Source organism: Sciurus vulgaris, assembly GCF_902686455.1.
Source record: "Sciurus vulgaris genome assembly, chromosome: 13".
Classification (NCBI taxonomy): Eukaryota; Metazoa; Chordata; class Mammalia; order Rodentia; family Sciuridae; genus Sciurus; species Sciurus vulgaris.
This window is the reverse complement of record NC_136474.1, coordinates 31,291,838-31,311,647: the sequence shown is the minus strand read 5'-3', so window position 1 is coordinate 31,311,647 and position 19,810 is coordinate 31,291,838. Positions and strand designations below refer to the sequence as shown.

General features: G+C 35.3%; 1 protein-coding gene across 2 annotated transcripts in view; it reads right to left on the bottom strand.

Annotated features, from left to right (window-relative positions):
- Positions 1 to 19,810, bottom strand: part of LOC306642800 (serine/threonine-protein kinase MRCK alpha-like) — a 78,811-nt gene that overhangs the window by 11,358 nt on the left and 47,643 nt on the right. For both annotated transcript variants that reach the window (XM_079108610.1, XM_079108609.1), the window contains exons 7-10: positions 11,726 to 11,809; positions 10,092 to 10,197; positions 8,708 to 8,844; positions 7,818 to 7,957 (exon numbers count right to left, since the gene is read on the bottom strand). In XM_079108610.1, coding sequence (XP_078964736.1) covers positions 7,818 to 7,957; positions 8,708 to 8,844; positions 10,092 to 10,197; positions 11,726 to 11,809 — 467 coding nt within the window. The remainder of the gene's footprint in view (positions 1 to 7,817; positions 7,958 to 8,707; positions 8,845 to 10,091; positions 10,198 to 11,725; positions 11,810 to 19,810) is intronic.

Sequence of the window (19,810 nt, the reverse complement as noted above, 5' to 3'; positions counted from 1 at the left end):
TACTCATGTCTTTTTGTTCTTCTCCCATAGAAGCACCCCATCCCCAGATGTCTTTACAACCTGCTCTTCCCCAACCAGACTTCTACTTTGGACGCCTCAATTGACCCAATTTCTAAAAAGGGAACTCCAAACTGCTTGCCCCACGCTGCCCGCTTCCAGCTCGAAGAAGCCAGAGTGGTCATCAACCCCCTTTCCCTACAGCAAAAGAGTTCCTAAAATTAGAGGGGTGAATGAAGTCAGAATTGGGGACAGGCAGTTAGTGTAGAAATAGGGGATCAGTCAAATCGAGGAAATGAAGTCCACGAAAACCATCTGCCTTTGCAAGTCTGGAAGGAGAATGTACTTTTTACATCTCACCTGCAAAACCAACCCCAGTCACTTAGGCAGGAAGGAGAAAGAAGGCTTCAGAAAGAACTGGAGAACAAAAGATTTTCTTATAAAAACAGAAACAGGGGAATGTAATGTATAAAACTGCTCCCCCACCCTTTCCGTTGCAGCCATTTTCCCCGCCTCCCAAACACTTGTCAATCTGTGAACATCCTAGCTAGCTATTGGTTCATCAGTCAGCTTGCAAGTATCCTTCTCCAATATTGGTCCCCTGTTAGCCCGGCACAATTCAATTGCTTTACTGTAGCTACCCCGCCATCTTTTCTCATCCTTCTGTCTCTCCTCCTCACTTTCTCTATCCTCCTGGCTTTCACACTCTCTCTACCACGCGCCCTTTCTCATTCTCTTTCTTTTCCTCTCATTTTCTCTCTTACCCTGCAGGGAGACACTCTGTTTGCTTAATAAACTCTCTTATGTGATTTCCGTGTGATTTTCTCTTGTGTGGTTTCCGTGGGATCCCTTACAAGTATAATGACTGAAATGAGAAACTCACTGTAAGAACTCAACATCAGAGTTTGACAGAGGACAGAATTAATAAACTTGAAGATAAAGTAACCAATCAACTTAGGATAACTAAATCTATAGAAAAGAAAAAAACTAATGAATAAAAATGAAAGCACCTCAGAAACACGTGAGACAACCTGAAGGATACTAAAAATACAAATAACAAGAGTCCTAGAGAGAAAAGGAGAAAAGGGGAAAGAAAGAATAATTGAAATAATGACTAAAAAATTCCTCAATTTGATGGTAAATATTAATCTATATATCCATGTATCTCAAGAAACTCCAAGTAGGGTACATTTTTAAATAGCCCCCACTTAGACACCTCATAAACAATTTGCTGAAAGAGAAAGAAAACTTGACTTGGAATGGAACCACCATTTGACCCAGCTATCCCACTCCTTGGCCTATACCCAAAGGACTTAAAATCAGCACACTACAGAGATACAGCCACATCAATGTTCATAGCTGCTCAATTCACAATAGCCAAACTGTGGAACCAACCTAGATGCCCTTCAATTGATGAATGGATAAAGAAACTGTGGTATATATATATATATATATATATAATGGAATATTACTCAGCCATAAAGAATGATAAAATTATGGCATCTGCAGGCAAATGGATGAAATTGGAGAATATCATGCTAAGTGAGATAAGCCAATCTCAAAAAACCAAAGGACGAATGATCTCGCTGATAAGTGGATGATGGCACATAATGGGGGGTGGGAGGGGTTACTGTTAGGGTTAGAGTTAGGGTTAGGGAGGGGGGCAAGAATTGAGGAAGGACTGTATAGAGGGAAAAGAGGGGTGGGAGGGGTGGGGGGAAGGGAAAAATAACAGAATAAATTAAACAACATTACCCTATGTAAATTTGTGATTGCACAAGTGGTATGCCTTTACTCCATGTACAAATGGAGAAACAACATGTGTCCCATTTGTTTACAATAAAAAAAAGAGAGAGAAAGAAAACTTATAAAGCAAAAAGAAAGAAGTAATTCATCATGTACATGGGATTCCCCGACAAGATTAACAGAAGAATTCTTACTGGAACTCATGAAAGACAGAGGACACTGAGATGATATATTTAAAGGGGTAGAAAAAACATTCTGTTATGGGCTGAATTATGACCACCCCAATTCATTTCTTGAAGTCTTAACCCACAATATACTTCCTGAGATGTAATTAAATGAAGCCACATGAAGAATCCTCAATCCAATATGACTAGCACTGTAATAACATAGAAGATGTGCTTGCACAGAGAAAAGACCACATGAGGATCCAGTGATAAGACAGACATCTGTGCACCAAGAAGAGAAGCCTCAGAAAAAAACAACTCTCCCATCACCTTGATCCTGAAATTCCAGGCTCCAGACCTGTGAGAGGATAGACTTCTCTTGCTTAAGTCTTGCTTAAGTGGGTACTTTCTTAGGGCAGCTTTAACAAACCAATACAGATTTTGGTGCCAAGAAGTGAGGTGCTGCTGTATCAAATACCTAAAGACATGGAAATGGCTTGGAAGTTGAATAATGGGTGAAGAACTGGAAGCTCTTTGAGATGCAAGTTTCTTCTAAAAAACTTAGATTGCCTTGAAGAGGTAGAAATATTTTTTTTCTCGTCAAATTGGTAGAAATTGTGATGTTCATGGTAGTTCTGGTGAGGCCTCATGTGACAATGAGGATCATTTATTAACACTGAGGAAAGGTGATCCATGCTCTAATGTGTCAAAGTACTGAGCTGAAGTATGTTCTAGTGCTTTCTGGAACGAGAAACCCTTGTGAGTGAAGAAACTGCTTACTTAGTGGGAGAGGTTTCCAAGCAAAGTGTTGAAGGAGCAACCTTTTTTTTTCCTGTTTGCTGCAGTAAACTAGGAGAAGAGAGAGATACATTGCAGGAAGGATTGTTAAGCAGAAAGGAGCCAGAACTTAGTAATTTGTAAGAGACTCAACCCATCCATACTGCAAAAAATAAATAAAAATAAAATGAGAATGTATATTCTGGAGTGACCCCCAAAGATGTGGCTTTCTAGCTATAATTTCTAATCATTTCAAAAAGAGTTTATGGTGGTGGCTCATGAATCTAAGCAACCATTTCAGCAAAATCTGGGAGGAGAGATGGGGTTATATCAGTAGAAACATTGACAGTTTATACTAAAGGGAATAGAAGTAGGACAAAATGAAGGAAGGCTATCGGACTTCTGGGGCTCTAAAGAACAGGATAATAGAGCCATCCAGCTATAAACATCCTTCAAGGACAGAATGATACTGAAAGTGATTCCAAGTTTAACAGACCTACCACTTTGGAGTTTGGTACCACTACCAAACTCTTATGCAGTGATGTGCTGCCTCACAACAGGTGCAGAAATCATGAATATCACTGCATAAGAGTTTGGTAGTGGTACCTACCTCCAAAGGCCCAGGGATCAAATAGCTCCTCCTCAGTTTCAGTGGCCCAGACCACTACCCGTTAGGAACTCAGGAACAGCGCTGGCACACCCAGCACTGCTTGAGCAGGGCTGGTGCCCAGACCAAGAAGGCAATGCTGTCAGCCTAGTGGGCCTGCAGGGTAGAGCATCAGGTTGCAGATATCTGTTCCTAAACCCTAACATCTAATAGAATTTGCCTTGCTAGGTTTTGTACATGCAAAAATCCTGTTACCCCTTTCTTCTTTGTGATTTTTCCCATCTTTGAATCTCATCCAACCTAACTGGGTAATATTTACATAAAATATTTAAGATGAACTTAGTGTTCATGGTGGAATGAGTTAAGAATTTTTGACTGTGGTGTGGGAAAGGGAGTGTCAATTTTGTTTATGAGATGAACATGAATTTGGGGAGAAAGAAACTGAATGCTTTGTATCAATTTGTGTTCCCCAAAATGTATATGTTAAAGTCTGTGTTATCTTTTCATCACTGTGACAAAATAACCTGAGAAAATCAGCTTAGAAGAACAAATATTTATTGGGGCTCACAGTTGCAGAGGTTTCAGTTGATGATTATCTGGCTTCATTATATCTGCATCTGTTGTGAGGCAGCACATCACTGCATAAGGGTTTGGTGGAGGAAAGCTGCTCACTTTGTGGCAGCTGTAAAGCAGAGAGAAATGGGGCTGAGGACAAGATATAGTCTCTAAGGTACACACTCAAGAACCCACTCCCTTCAACTAGGTCTAACCTTCTACAGTTTCCCCATCTTTCAATATACCATTCAGCTATGAATCCATCAATGGGTTAACCTATTAATGAGATAAGTTCTCTTTTATTGTTTAAACCACACAATCCATAGTATTTTCTTTAAGTCCAGTCCTAGTAAACTTATCCAAACCCTGACAACCATGAATTACATGTCCAATAAAACTACCCTCCAAAAATAAATGTGAAGGACAAATTAAGACATCCTCACATAAGCTAAAATGGAGAGAATTCATCTCTATCAGACCTGCTGCCTTATAAGAAACACCAAGGAGCTCCTTCCAGCTGAAATGAAAGGTCACTAGATAGTCACTTCAATCCACACAGGACATACTAGCAAAGGTAACTACAGAGATCAATATAAAAGCATAAATATTTTTGTGTCTATAACTGTTTTCTTCTATAGGATTAAAAGACACAAAGCAATGATTACAAATCTGTGCCAATGCACACACTATGTCTGAAGATGTAGTATATGATGACAGTAGCACACAGCAGGAGATGCAGCTCTGTAGAACGGTTGAGTACGCCATTGAAACAGTTCAAGTTAACCCAAGGCAGATTGCTGTAAATTGAGATGCTAATCTTTAACCTCAGGGAAACCACTAGAAAATAATTTAAAATATATTCCAAAAGAAATAACAAGGGAATTAAAATGGGGGGGCTAGAAATATCTATTTGATAAAAAGAAAAGGAAAAAGGAGGACTCAAAGAACAAAATGGCATAAGACATGTAGAAACAAACAGGAAAATGGCAGACAAATCCTTCCTTTTGTTAATTATACTAAATGAAAATGGATTTGATTCTCCATTTAAAAAGTAGAGATTGACTGAATGTAAGAGAAAATGAACCCAATGTACTGTGTATGAGAGATCAGCACCACATAAAAATGAATAAAATAAAGATATTGTGTCCATCTATCACTACAATATTTTTTAAAAGATAGTAATTCAATGGAGCTGGAGTGTCTATATTAAAATCAGACAAAATAATCTGTAAGGTAAAAATTGTTACTAAAGATAAAGGTATTTTGTATTGATAAATGGGTCAATCCACCAAGAATAAATAACAAACATATATGCATCTACAACAAAGTCTCAAAATTCTTGAAGCAATTAGAATATAGACAATTCAACAAGGGTAGTTTGGGATTTTGTAACTGAATTTCTATAACAGACAAACAACTGGGAAAAAGGTAAGCAAGGAAACAGACTTGAATAACACCGGATTATAACAAGACCTCTATGGGACATTTCATTCAAAACAGTAGAATACATTCAGTTCAAATGGAACATTCTTCAGGAAAGGCCATATATGATACCATAAAACAATTCTTAATGAATTTAAAAGAATTGAAATCATACAGAGCATATTTCTGACCACAATGGAATTAAATTAGAAACCAACAACAACAAAAATTTGAAAATGCATAAGAATGGAGAAATTGAGCAATTATTAAGAAATTAAGCAATGTATTACCCAATAATCAATGGGTCAAATAAGAAATTAAAAAATAAGTTAGAGAATACCAAGATAAATGGAAAAACCATACAACATAGCAAAACTTATGGGGTACAGCAAAAGTTCACCCTTTCTTACAGGGAAATTTAAAGATCAGTTACTGACACAAAACAGAAGAAATATCTCAAACCATAACCCCACTGTCCACCTTAAGAAACCAAAAAAAGAAGAGCAAACTAAACCCAAAGCAAGCTAAAGAAAGGAAATAATAAAGATTGCAGTGGAAACTAATGAACTACTGAAAAACAACAGAAAAAAAAATCAGGAAAACTGAAAGTTGGTTCGTTGAAGAGATCAATGGAATTGACAAAACTTTAGCCCAAGAAAAACAGTGAGAAAAGACTCAAATTGCTATTAGAAATGAAAAAGGGAACATTATTATTGACTTTTCAGAAATTATAAGAAGTACAAGAGAATACTGTGAGCAATCACATGCCAACAAATTAGATCATCTAAATGAAATGGAAAAATTCCTCAGAAGATACAAATACCAAAACTGATTCAAGAAGATAAAGAAATTCTAAATAGTCTTATAACTAATGAGGAGATTGAACTATTAATCAAAAAAACAAGACTGGGTGTGGTGGTGCACGACTGTAATCCCAGAGGCTCAGGTGGCTGAAGCAGAAGGTTTGCAAGTTCAAAGCCAGCCTCAGCAACTTAGTGAGGCCCTAAGCAACTCAGCAAGACTCTTGTCTCAAAACAAAAAATAAAAAGGATTGGAGATGTGGCTCAGTGGTTAAGTACCTCGGGTTCAATTTCCAGTACCAAAATTATAATAATAATTTAAAAAATAAAACAGTAAGGAGATTGAATTATTAATCAAAAACTTCCCATAAAGAGAAACAGGACAAATGGCTTCACCAGGGAATTATAGCAAATGCTGAAAGAAATTAATACAAATCCTTTATAAAGTCTTCCCCCAAATGGAGAGTACTTTCTAACTAATTCTGAGCCAGTAGTATCCTGATATTAAAACCAGACAAATATATCACAAGAAAAGAAAAATATAGAACAAATATTCTGTATGAATGTTAATGTAAAACTCCCTAGTAAACTCAGGCAATCCCAATCCCATAACATATTAAAGGGATTAAAACCCAAGACCAAGTGGAATTTATCCCAGGAATGCAAGATTGGTTTAATGTACAAAAACCAGTCAGGATGGTACACATGATAGAATAAAGAAGGAAAATTCCACACGGTCACCCTGCTGGGCACAGAAAGCATGCAGCAAAACCCAACACCCTCTCCAGATGAAAATATTCAACAGATTAGGAATAGAAAGCAACAACATCCTTAGTCTGATAAAGGTTATCAATCATAAAAAGTAATGAAACACTGATGCATGCCACGTGGATGTAGCTGAAAAACATTATCTTCAGTGAAGCCAGTCACAAAACACTATAAGATTCCATCCATAAGACATGTCCATTGGGTATAAACCCAGGAGTGGGATAACTGGGTTAAAAGGTGGGTCCATTCCAAAATTTAAAAATAAATTTTAAAAAATGAGAAAATTAAAAAAAAAAACAAAACCATGTCCAGAGGAGGCAAATCTATAGGGACAAAATAAGAAAATAGGTTAATGATTGGCAGGAGCCAGGACCTGCAGGAAAGAAGGGTGACTGCTACTAAATATGAAGGTTTTTTTGCTGTGGGATGGTATAGATGCTCTAAAATTAGACTGTGGTGATGATTGTGTAATCTTAAAAACCAGTGGATTGCACACTTTAAAATAACAGCCAAATCAGTTTTCATGATGTTTAAAACTTTTACTGATGTGAAATGGAGGAAAGGAACAGGAAAAAAAAAAGATTTTTACTAAGTAATAAAATCTAAAACTAAAAAAAAATAAGTTTTATACTGTGAATTATATTTCAATCTTAAAAGTCTTTGAGGTTTATATCCTTTCTCAGCACACATGCACATACACACACACACACACACACACACACACACATACACACACAAACACAAGTAATAAGAAAATCAACTGAGAAAAGTTTTATAAATATTTCATCAAATCCAGGCCTAAAAGGTGATGATATAGACTTTAGGCAAAAACCTTGCATTGTAAATTTCACTTGGCAATTGAGAAAATTGAAGATTCAACATAAAGTTAGATTTAAATGACAATATCATTTTTTAAAATATCAGAAACCAATTTTATTCATAGACATTTAACACAAAACTCTTCTCCTTTTCAAAGCTTACCTCATGTCAATCACTTGACTCACTATGGCACTGGGCTTTGAGTCTTTGTCTTCATTTATGTCATAGAAGAAGAGTTTAAAGTCACAAACTATAGCCAGTGCTCTCTGCCATCCTTTCTTCATTCCTGTTTTCTTTGGAATCTTTTGTTGGTTTTTTTTTTTTTTAAAGACAAGAATAATCCAAATGGAAACATCAAATACTACCCAAACGTTACATCAAAATTAAAAGAAGAAAAATGTTATGAATATGCCACTTTTCTTGCTAAAGATATAGAACAGGACTATGTAGCATAAATAAAATTTTAAAGACATAGCAATTCCTTTGAGGACTGAATTGCTCTTGTCTTGTGAAAATAAAATTAATGTCATTTCAGTTAACTCTAGTCATTCATTAAAATGTCAATCACAGCTTTGCCTCTAGGTAACACCAAATTCAAATTTGGCAGCGCCATGCCTCAAATTCTACTCAGATTTTAAATATTTCTAAGGAAGTTCACTTCACTTTTAAATATTTCTAAAGAAGTTCAGCTCACTTCACTAAAAGTGAAGTCAAACTATTGGAAGTTACACCTTTAGTAGGGATTTCACTATGTGTTCATCACAAGGCGAGGTCTAAAAAGAAAACTTCTGTCTTTATAGAGACAGATAAATTTTGTTCTGAAATAACTTTCTTAGTATGAAACAATAATTTTCAATTGTATATACTATATACTGTACCATGTATGTAAATAACACATTATATATGCACATATATGTAAATATACCTATATACATCTACAGATGTATGTGCATGCAAATATATATTTATATACGTACAAATGTGCCCACAAAGTGACAGGTGATTAGCAAACTTTCTATGACTTCACATAAACCCAAAATTTTGACACTTACCCAGACGTGGCCTTCGTAGGCTGTCCCCAGACCCTGCCATGGATCTAGACAGAAGGGTTCTTTCTTCTGGTGAGCAGGCACTGGACAAGCTCGTGGAGCTTTTTCAACACAGGTTGTGTGACACAAGAACCCACACGCTTTTTGAGAGAAATAGAGACATGATTGTGGAGGATAGGATGGTTCCAGACCTTCACCTTCTGTCACAATTTTCTGCTGTGGCAGAGGCCGAAATGCAAAAACTATCTTTCCCAGATGGCCTTTCAACTAAGGTGTGGGATCTCATTCAAGTTCTACTAACAAGGCTGGAGATATAGCTCAGGGGCAGAGCTCTTGCCTAGCAGGTGTGTGGTCCTAGGTTCAATTCCCAGCACAGCAAAAAAAAAAAGCAAAACTCCACAAACAACATGCATTGTTGGAGGTTGGAGCCTCTGCATCCTGCTGGGAGAGACAGAGTATGCAGCGCACCAGTTTTTCTCATGTGGCTCCTGGCAGAGGGAGTGTGGAGTCACAGCTGCACTGGTGTCTTGTGAATTCGGTGGGGGCAGCAGTAGCAGGTTCTGAGGCTGCTTTGGTGATGGCAGCTTCCTGATCTATTGTCTTCTTTTTACACCAGCAATAGCTCTGGCAGGCCCCGCTAGGCCAGGGAATGCCGGGGGCACTAATGCCCGGGAACACAGCTCAGAGCCTGCCTCTGCCGCCCTGCACAGACTTCCCCACTTCTAATCTATTGTGTTTAAGGAGGTGGCACTGCAGGTACAGGGAAGGTGGAGCCCACTGACACCATACAGCTGGCAGGAAGTCTGTGTTACTCAGCAATGAAGCCCTGAGAGCTGTTGACATACCTGGCTAAGAAAACCAGCAAGCAAGTACAGAATCTGTTCCCTCACATGTGGAATGAAATGTCTTATCTGGCACAGGGATGGACAGTTTAATATTTCTAAAAATACACTGCTTTCCTTCAATAATATTTATGGAAATAAATTAAGTGAGTAAATAAGGCTGTGAAAACCCCAGGATATCATTCTATTTTCTTGTTACATGAATTAGTGAATTTGGTCTTCACAACCTAACGATGCAACAGAGAACAAAATGTATGTAAGTACATTTTCCTCATAAATGTGTCCCTGCCTGTGGGCCAGCACTGAACAAATCCAAGGGGTGTGGTCCACCCAGACTGAGGGGATGAGGGCCGTGCAGAGGTCCCACTGAAATGTTTCCAAAGACCAACCATCCATCAATCTTTCCAATAAACCACAGATTTTAGGAAAGTGATCAGTTCACTGCAGTGCTTCCATTATTTAAAGACAAGAAAATGTTCTGCTTAATAACTTAAGTATAACCAGGATGGCTCTGACCCAGGTGTCCCTTCCCATGGCAGTCTTACCATCACACGCACAGCCCTGCCTTATCAAACCCACCATCAGAGATGTGCATTGGTGACACTTGGTGGGAGCAGTAAAGGATGTGAGGAAAAACTGGTGGGTCTTATTCTGCAAAAGAAGCCAAACATACATTGATGGTTAAATGACTGAAAAAGTGACTCCTCCAAACCCGCCCTGATCAAAATATCTCCATACTAAGAAAATGAGCTCTTTCCTCATCTCACCAGCAAGTAAGAATCTTCCCCCCTAATTATTTCTTAATTGGAAAATACTGAGCAAGAGAGTCCCCAAATTGTCCAAATCATCATCATCATCATCATCATGTGACAATCCAATGTTTTATTAAAGCTTTTTTGGAACCAAGTAAACAAAGCCTGGATTTTACTTATACCGACTGATCTCTCTGAAACATTTTGAAAAGTGTTTTGTAAAGTGATAAATTCTTCAAGTTAATCTTTAACAATGAATTATTAAGAATTACCTACGTGTAGAGGCAAGCGACAACAATTTTATTTTTATAATAGTTTTATATTATACTTCTTTGGAGAAAAATAAGCTCAAAATTTTCTTTCTGCAAAAATGGCATTTAATTTTTCTATTTTCAAAAAAATTAATATGCTCCATGAATTAATATGCTTCACCTTGTGTGAAACAGGCCTTTTTCAGAAAGAGGCCATTCTGAAATTTCTAAATAAAACTTCAATAATTAGAACTTCAAATATCGTCACAGATTTACCTATAAATTGGTAATCCACAATGGATTACTATTTCTGGATCATGCCTCAAAGCTCCAAATTACTGCATAAATTATCAATGTGTAATTAGCATGAGTAATATTAGCATATTAATATTTATCATCAATATTGTTAGCATAAATTAGGCATATGTAAATTATAACAAATTTGACCTCTCCAATGATTAGTGGCAATTTTTCTCACTTCTTGTGTCTCTATGTGTACGTTTATACAAAGGTCTACCTGCTTCTCGCATAGTTCTTCAACTAGCTCCCCTATTCTCAGCACTACACACCAACCCTGTCTCCTGAGAGTCCTGGGGTCTCTAATCACAAGTCTCTCTGTGGTTGGTGCTGAAATACCAATTGGTTTTCTACTTGACAATCAGATTTCTAATCTCTGCTAACCCTTCACCTCCAAAATCATGTTGACTTCTCTACTCTTTTTCCTCTCTTTAATGTATGTTAGTAAAGAGCAGAAGTAAATGCATATTTAACCTATCATGCATAGCAGAAATTGGAAGGAAAGAAGAAGAAAGGAAGCCATTTTATTTTCACTTCTTATTGCACTTCTTAGCTTCTTAGACTATTATTGAGTTGCTGAACATTAATGATGATATGGGGTAATTCTATACCATTCCTTATTTTAATTGAAAATTCATAGTGTTTCATAATTTTGGATATTATTTGATGTCAACTATTGGAAAACAGTCTTTATGATATTTCTAAGTTTTCTTTTATTCCTTTATGATACAGCTCTGGTTTTCTATTAATAAAGAGGAATGCTTTGAGTCTTTTGGTCATTTAAAATTACTATGAGCAAATGCAGGGCAATAACAGAGAGCAAACCAATTTATTCTCCTTATTTACAGAACCTAATGAGCTTATAACTAAGTCAAATACCTTAGGAGGAAAGAGGATGTTAGTGTGATATTTCTTTCTCTTTATTGTTGGCGTATGAACTGGAAGATGAGCAGAATCTACAATCTGAATTAAGGGGATACAAATGATAAAAAGGCAAATTATATGTTTTTTACAAAATTATAAGAATTAATAACTCTTCAAGTAAGTTAAAAATAATTATATTGACTAATAGACAAAGATTCAGTAAAAATATATTCTAACAGTGCTGGAAATATATTTTAATTAAATGAAGTCTCTGCTTGCAATTTATACAAACAAAATACTTCCACATTTCCTGCAATTTATCTTAATATGGCTACTTTACAATAAGATGAAAAGCAGTTCAAAAAGGGAAAAAAGAACAGGAGCAAGAAAGGAAAACAGTAGCAAATACGATAGATACTAATCCAACCATATCAATGAGCACTTTGAACATCAATGTTCTAAATGTAAAAATTATTAGAGATTTTCAGCATGGATCAAGAATCAGGATTTAATTGCATATTTTCTACAAATAATCCATTTTAAGTATGAAGACACATATAGATTTAAAAGAATGGGATTGGGGTCATAGCTCAGTGGTAGAGCACTTGCTTAGCATGTGAGGCACTGGGTTCAATTCTCAGCACCATAAATAAGTAAATAAATAAATAAATAAATAAATAAAATGTCTATTGACAACTAAAAATATATTTTTAAAAAAATTTAAAAGTAAAGAATATGCCAAGATAACACTAATTAAAAGGAAGCAAGAATAACTATTAAATTCTGAAGAAGCAGGCTTCAGAGGAAGGAAATCTACTGGGGACAGAGTGAGGAATTTCACAATTGTAAAGGAAGCAATTCTATGAGGTGATATAGTAATGCTTTTGTGCATGAACTTAACCAAAAAACACATTAAAATGTATGAGGCAAAAACTGATAGAGATGCAAGAAGAGGTGGATACATTCAATAGTATAGTTATAGACTACAATATCCCACTACCAGAAATGGACAGGTCCAGCAGGCATAACATGAGGAAAGACACAGTTGAATTCAACTGGATATAATGGATATAATGGACATCTACAGAGTACAGCAGAATATACATTCTTCTCAGGTCACATGGAATAGTCATCAAGACAGACCACACTCTGGCCATAAAACACATCTTAATAAATTTAGATGTAGCAAAATCATACAATGTCAACTAACAGACCACAGTGTGATTAAATTAAAAAGCAGTAACAAAAAGCTGGGGAAATCTTAAATATTTGAGGATTAAATAACATGGGTTAAAGAAGAAATTTTAAGAGAAAAAAAATTTAAACATATACTCTGAATAACAACAACAACAACAAAACTTACCAAAATTTCTGATGAAAGCAGTGAAAGCAGTGTTCAAAGGGAACTGTATAGCACTGAATGTAGATATTAGAAAAGAAGAAACACCTATAGTCAATCACCTAAATTTCCATCTTAGGAAACTAAGGAAAGACCAGCAAATTAAATCCAAAGTAAACAGAAGAACAGAAATAAAAATTAAAACAAAATTCAATAAAATTGAAGATTAAAAATCCATGAGGAAAATTCATTGCTTTTTCTTTAATAAGATTCACAAACCTAGTAAACCTCTAGCCAAGCCAAAAAGAAGAAAAAAGAGAGAGAACACAATTTAATATCAGAAATGAAACAGGGAACATCACTATAGATCCAATGGCATTAAGTGGACAGTAATCAAATATTCTGAGCAACTCAACACTGATAATATGAGATAAACTAATTCCTTAATAGACGTGGTCTGCCAAAACTCACAGATTTACACATTATGAAGAAGCCTACATCAATTAAAGAAATTAAATCAATAACCAAATTACTTCCAAATAAAAAGCAACAGATCTAGCAAAGTTCACTGGTAAATTCTACCAAACTTCTTTTTTTCTAGTATATATATTTTTCCTAGTATATATACTATATATTTGTTGTAGGTGGACACAATACCTTTATTTTACTTTTATGTGGTGCTGAGGATCGAAACTAGGGCCTCTCCATGCTAAGTGAGTGTTCTACCACTAAGTCACAACCCCAGCCCCTTTACCAAACTTTTAAGGAGAAATTATATCAGTTATCTGCCATCTCCTTTGAAAGATGGAAGGCAGAAAAAACACTTCCTAACTTATTCTGTGAGTCTAGTATTATTACCCCAATACCAAAACTAGACAAAGACATTACAAGAAAACTACAAACCAGTATCTCTCGTTAACATAGATACAAAAACCCTCAACAAAATTGAATCCAACAATGTAGGAAAAGAATTACACACAGTACCAAGTGGAATTTATGTCAAGTATGCAAGGTTGATAAAACTTTGAGAAATCAACTAAAATTCATCACTTTAACAGGTTAAAGAAGAAAAAAATCATGTGATCATATTGATAGACACAGAAAAATATTTTAACAAAATCTAATACCATTTCATGACCAGAACTACCAGTAGAATATAGGGGAACTTCCTCAGCTTGATTTTTTAAATTGACAAGAAAAAAACAACATCTAGCATCACACTTAGTGATGAGGAACTCAAAGTTTTTCCATTAAGATGGGGGATAGAGCAAGAACACCCCTTTCCATTGTAGATTTTCAACATTGTACTGAAAGCCCCAGCACATACAATTAGACAACAAAAAGAAAAAAATGGTATACATATTTGGAAGAAAGAAATAAAACTGTTTTTGTTTGCAGATGACATGATTTTGTAGAAAATCCAAAAGTATCAACCAAAACACTTCCTGGAATTAATAAGTGATTATACAAAATTTACATGATACAAGAATAATATGTGGAAGTCCATCACTATCCTGTACACTAGCTATAAACAAGTGAAATTTGAAAATACAAATACAATACCGAAATAATTCCAACATAAGTTAAAAATGGCATAGATCCAAACTATGTTTAATACATCCAATGTACTGAATATCATAGCTTGGCCTCACCTACCTTAAACATGTTCAGAACACTTCCAGTAGCCAAGGGTTGGGCAAAAATTTGTAATAGAGTGTTAAATATCTTGTGTAATCTACTGAATACTATACTAAAAGTAAAAAAAAAAAAAAAGAGGGATGGTTTTGTACTGGTATCTCAAGAATCAAAACTCAAAATTGGAAGTGTAGTTCCTACTGAATGCCTTTGATTTTCACATAATCATACAATATTGAAATCATGAGATTATTTCATCATATAATGAAATATAGGTGGAATCATCACAAATTGGGGACAGTATATGTACTAATACCCTCCAAGATAAAATTCTTATGTAGAATCTAACAAAATATTAACTCTGAAAAAAACTACAAAATTCTCATGAAAGAAATCAAAGAGCTAAATAAATGTAAATATAGTCCATGTTCACAGTCAGGAATACCCAGTATTGTCAAAATATCAATTCTTCCCAACTTGCTCTGTAGCTTTGGTGCACTCCCCATTCCAAATTCCAGCAAGGTATTTTGTGGATATTGATAAACTGATAAAAAAAAAAAAAGACCCAAAACATCCAACATAGTATTGAAGGAGAAAAACAAAATTGGATAATTAATACCCCCTGATATCAAGATTTTCTATGCAACTACTGTATCAAGACAGTTTGGTATTGGTGAAAGAATTGACAAATAGATCAATGGAAGGGAATTTTGAGTCCAGAAATCTATCTACAGAAGTATTGTCAACTGATCTTTGACAAAGCAGTAGAGACAGCATAATGGATAAAAGAGTCTTTTCAACAAGTGACTCCAGAGAAATTGGACATCCACATTCAAAAATAAATATAAATAAATAAACACACACACACACACACACACACACACACACACACATATATATATGAAGATCAATAACATTGTACCCTTCCCCCAAATCAACTCAAATCAGATTATGGACCTAAATGTACAATGTAAAACCATAAAACTCTTAAGTACTAAAATATAAGATGGGAGAAAATCTAAACAACTTTTTAGATGTGACACCAAGGGCATCATGATCCAGGAAAGAAGGAATTTATAAGCCAGACTGCTCTATAATTCAAATTTTCTGTTCTGTGAAAGACAATGTCAAGGAAATGAAAAGAGAAGACATATTATCTGGTGGAAAATATCTACAAAAGACATAACTGATAAAAGAGTGTTAACCCAAACACACAAAGAACACTTAAAATCAATACTAAGAAAATAGCAACCTGATTTTTAAAAGTGGGTGAGAGACCTTAACAGATACTTCATCTTTAAAAAGGTTGGCAAATAGCGAATAATCACATGAAAAACTGCTGCACATCACATGTCATCAGACAAATGCAAATTCAAACAACAGGGAGATCACACCAAACACCAAAAGGGGCAAAGCTCAGAACACTGACAATACCAGATGTTGGCAAGGATGGGAAATGAGGAATATTCATTCATTTTTGGTGGGAATAAAAATGGCATAACTACTTCAGAAGACAGTTTGGTGGTTTCTTACAAAACTAAGCCTACTCAAATCAGATACTTCAGCAGTTGAACTCCTCGGTATTTATCTCAATGAATTAAAAATGTAAGTTCACAAAATCACAACATGCATCTTTTTTATAGCAGCTCTATTTATAATTATAAGAATTTGGGAGCAACTAAGATGCCCTGGATAGGTGAGTGGATAAATAAACTGGGGTACATCCAGACCAAGAAATGTTTTCTGATTTCTTAGAAAGTTAAACATTTACTTGCCCACAATCCCACTACTCATTATTTACCTTAGAAAATGTAAATTTATGCTTGCATAAAAACCTGTACATGAATATTTACTTATAGAAGTTCTACTCATAATCTCATAATTTCCAAAATCTGGAAACAACCCAAATTTCCTTCAAAAGTAGGTGGGTAATACACTCAGTGATAACAAGAAAGAACTACAGAAACACATTACAACCTGGGTACATTTTAATGGGATTTTGCTGTGTGAATGAAGTCAAAGTCTGAACACTTCATACTACATGACTCCTTTCATAGGACACTCTGCAAATAGCAGAAGTGTAGTGAGAAAAGAGTTGAAAGACTATCAAAGGTTGCCATGATTTAGCTCTCAGAGGTGTGCAAAAGTCAATGTGTATGCATGGGTTATGCACAGATGCAAGCATGTGTACTTATGTTAAAAGTGATATAACTTTACCCCAGAAAAGTTGTCTTTAAGCTATTAAATTTTAAAATGAAATTTTAAAAAATTAAACACTTCAACAAAATACATAGGCAGACTTAAGCAAGCGCTTCCCAAAAAAGAATACCCAAATGGCCAGTAAACATATGAAAAAATAATAAATCATAAAGAAAAACAAAACAAATCCACAGAGATATTACTACACCTATGCACTGAAGTGTCCAAAATTAAAATGACCAAAAAATACCTATTATTTATAAGTTTCAGTTCATAAAACAGATCACTAAGTGGTATAGTTAGGTAGGTATATAGGCAGATTGATAGATACGCTCATACACAGAAACACACCCAAGGATTTTGTTACAAGCAATTAAATTTATTCAATTGCATGAACTGGTTAAACAGTGTTTTTAAGAATGTATTCTTCACATCTGATGCTGCATTTGGATATTCACAAGGCAAGTAATCAGAAATGGAAGATGGATATAAAGTGAAGGTGAGTATGATGATTTGAAACCTATGGACACTAGTTAGAATACCTAGAAAGAGACAATGTCATGCTTTCTAGATTATGAAATTAGTTTCTTAAAGGAACTAACTAAACCCAAAGCTATCAAAAGGAAGTAAATAATAAAGACAAGTGCAGAGATAAGTAAGATAGATACATTTAACAGAACTATATTTTAGTTTTTCATAAAGATAAATATTATTGACAAAACTAGCTACCTTGACTAAGAGAGAAAGGGGAGAGACTCAAATAACTAAAACCAGAAATGGAAGTTGGGACGTTACTAACAGAAAAAAAAAAAAAAAAAAAGCCAGGATTATCAGAGTAATGGTCTACCAACATGTCAGATACTCTAGATAAAACTGACAGATTTCCAGAAATAGAAAACCTACCTAGAATCATAAATAAATAAAAATTCTGAATAGAATAAGAATATTGAGTCAAAAACTCCTAACAAACTCCTAGAGCAAAATGATTTCAATAGAAAACTCTACCATACACATGAATAACAGGTAGCATCAATCTTCCTTGATCTCTTCCAAAAAATTAAAAGGGAGGGAGTACATCCTAACTCATTCTTGATACCAAATTCAGACAAAGATACCAAAGGAAAAAAAAACATTGACCAACATCCCTTATGACTATTGATGCAAATATTCTCAACATTATTGAACTGAATTCAGTAGTATATTTAAGCAACTACACACCACAAACAAGGGACATTTATTTCCGGAGCAAATAAATAGTTCAACATATAAAAATTTATCCATATAATACATCTTATCAACAAAATGAAGGAAAGCACACATGATTATCTCAACTGAAGTAGAAATTTTTGACACTATTTCATTATGAAATACTCAATAATTAGAAACAGAAGGAAAATACCCCAACATAGAAAAGGCCACATATGAAAAACCCAGAGCTAAACTCACACCTGATGGTGAAGGACTGAAAGTTTTTCATCTAAGATCAGAAAAGAGATGAGGATCCCCACTGTCTCCACTTCCAATCAACCCAGAATTGGAGCAACCCAGTCAGAGCAATTTTATAGCAAACAAAAAAATGGAATTTCCTAAAGGTTCACTCATACATTGCTGGTGGGACTGAAAATTGGTGCAACCACTCTGGAAAGCAGCATGGAGATTCCTCAGAAAACTTGGACTGGAACCACCATTTGACCCGGCTATTCCATTCCTCAGTTTATACCCAAAGGACTTAAAATTAGCATACTACAATGACACAGTCACATCAATGTTTATAGCAACTCAATTCACAATAGATAAGCTATGGAACCAACCTGGGTACTCTTCAATAGATGAATGGATAAAGAAAATGTGGTATATATACACAACAGAATATTAACCATTAAGAAGAACTTTATGACATTTGCCGGTAAATGGGTGGATCTGGAGATTATCATACTAAGTGAAGTAAGTCAATCCAAAAAAACCAAGGCTCAATGTTTTCTCTGATATGCGGATGCTAACACACAACAAGGCGGGTGGGTAGAAGTTCAATGGAGTAGTCAAAGGGGAATGAAGGGCAGGAAGGAGAATAGGAATAGAAAAGACAGCAGAATGACTCAGACATCACTTTCCTTTGTTCCCATATGAATACAAGACCAGTGAAACTCTACATCATGTACAACCACAAGAATGGGATCCTAATTAGAACAAGTTGTACTCCATATGTATGTAATATGTCAAAATATATTCTACTGTTGTATATATCTAAGAAGAACAAATAAAACTTAAAAAAAGTATTTCCTATTGAATTTAGGAACTATAAGCAAAAAACAAAACATTACATCTCTTTGGAAGACTGACAAATTTTACTATTTTAGAGTTAAAAACCCACCATATAAAAATAAAGGCAAAATTTTGATACCATTTCATACCACTTAAAATTTCAAAAATTCTGATGTCTAGCAGCAGCAGGTGGTTGACACTACGATAAGGAAGTAAGTGATGTTGCTGAGTGAGAGTGTAGATTGTGTTTTAAAAGGTCTGTTGCCCAGGCAAGGTAAGAATGGTATACCATAGAGGACTCTCTGGAGTGGGCAGACTCAGCCCTTGAAGCAGGAGGAGAGAAGGGCCAGATTCAGAAAAAGGGAGATGGACTAAAAGAAAAGGGAATTGGTCAAATAAGTATATTGAGGATAACAAAGGGCACGGTTTCTCACTATCACAGAGAGAAATATAGAAAAGGATTAACCTAGAATAAAACATGCTATTGGATTGGAAATAGAGGTATCTATGTGTGTGAACTCATAATTTTCATAGATAAGTAGATAGGGAGGCAGTACATACATGGTAGGTAGATTTCTATTTATAGGCTGTGCTATGGTCTGCATGTGTCCCCCCAAAATCATGTGTTGGAAACTTAATTTCCAGTGTAACAGTGTTGGGGCCTA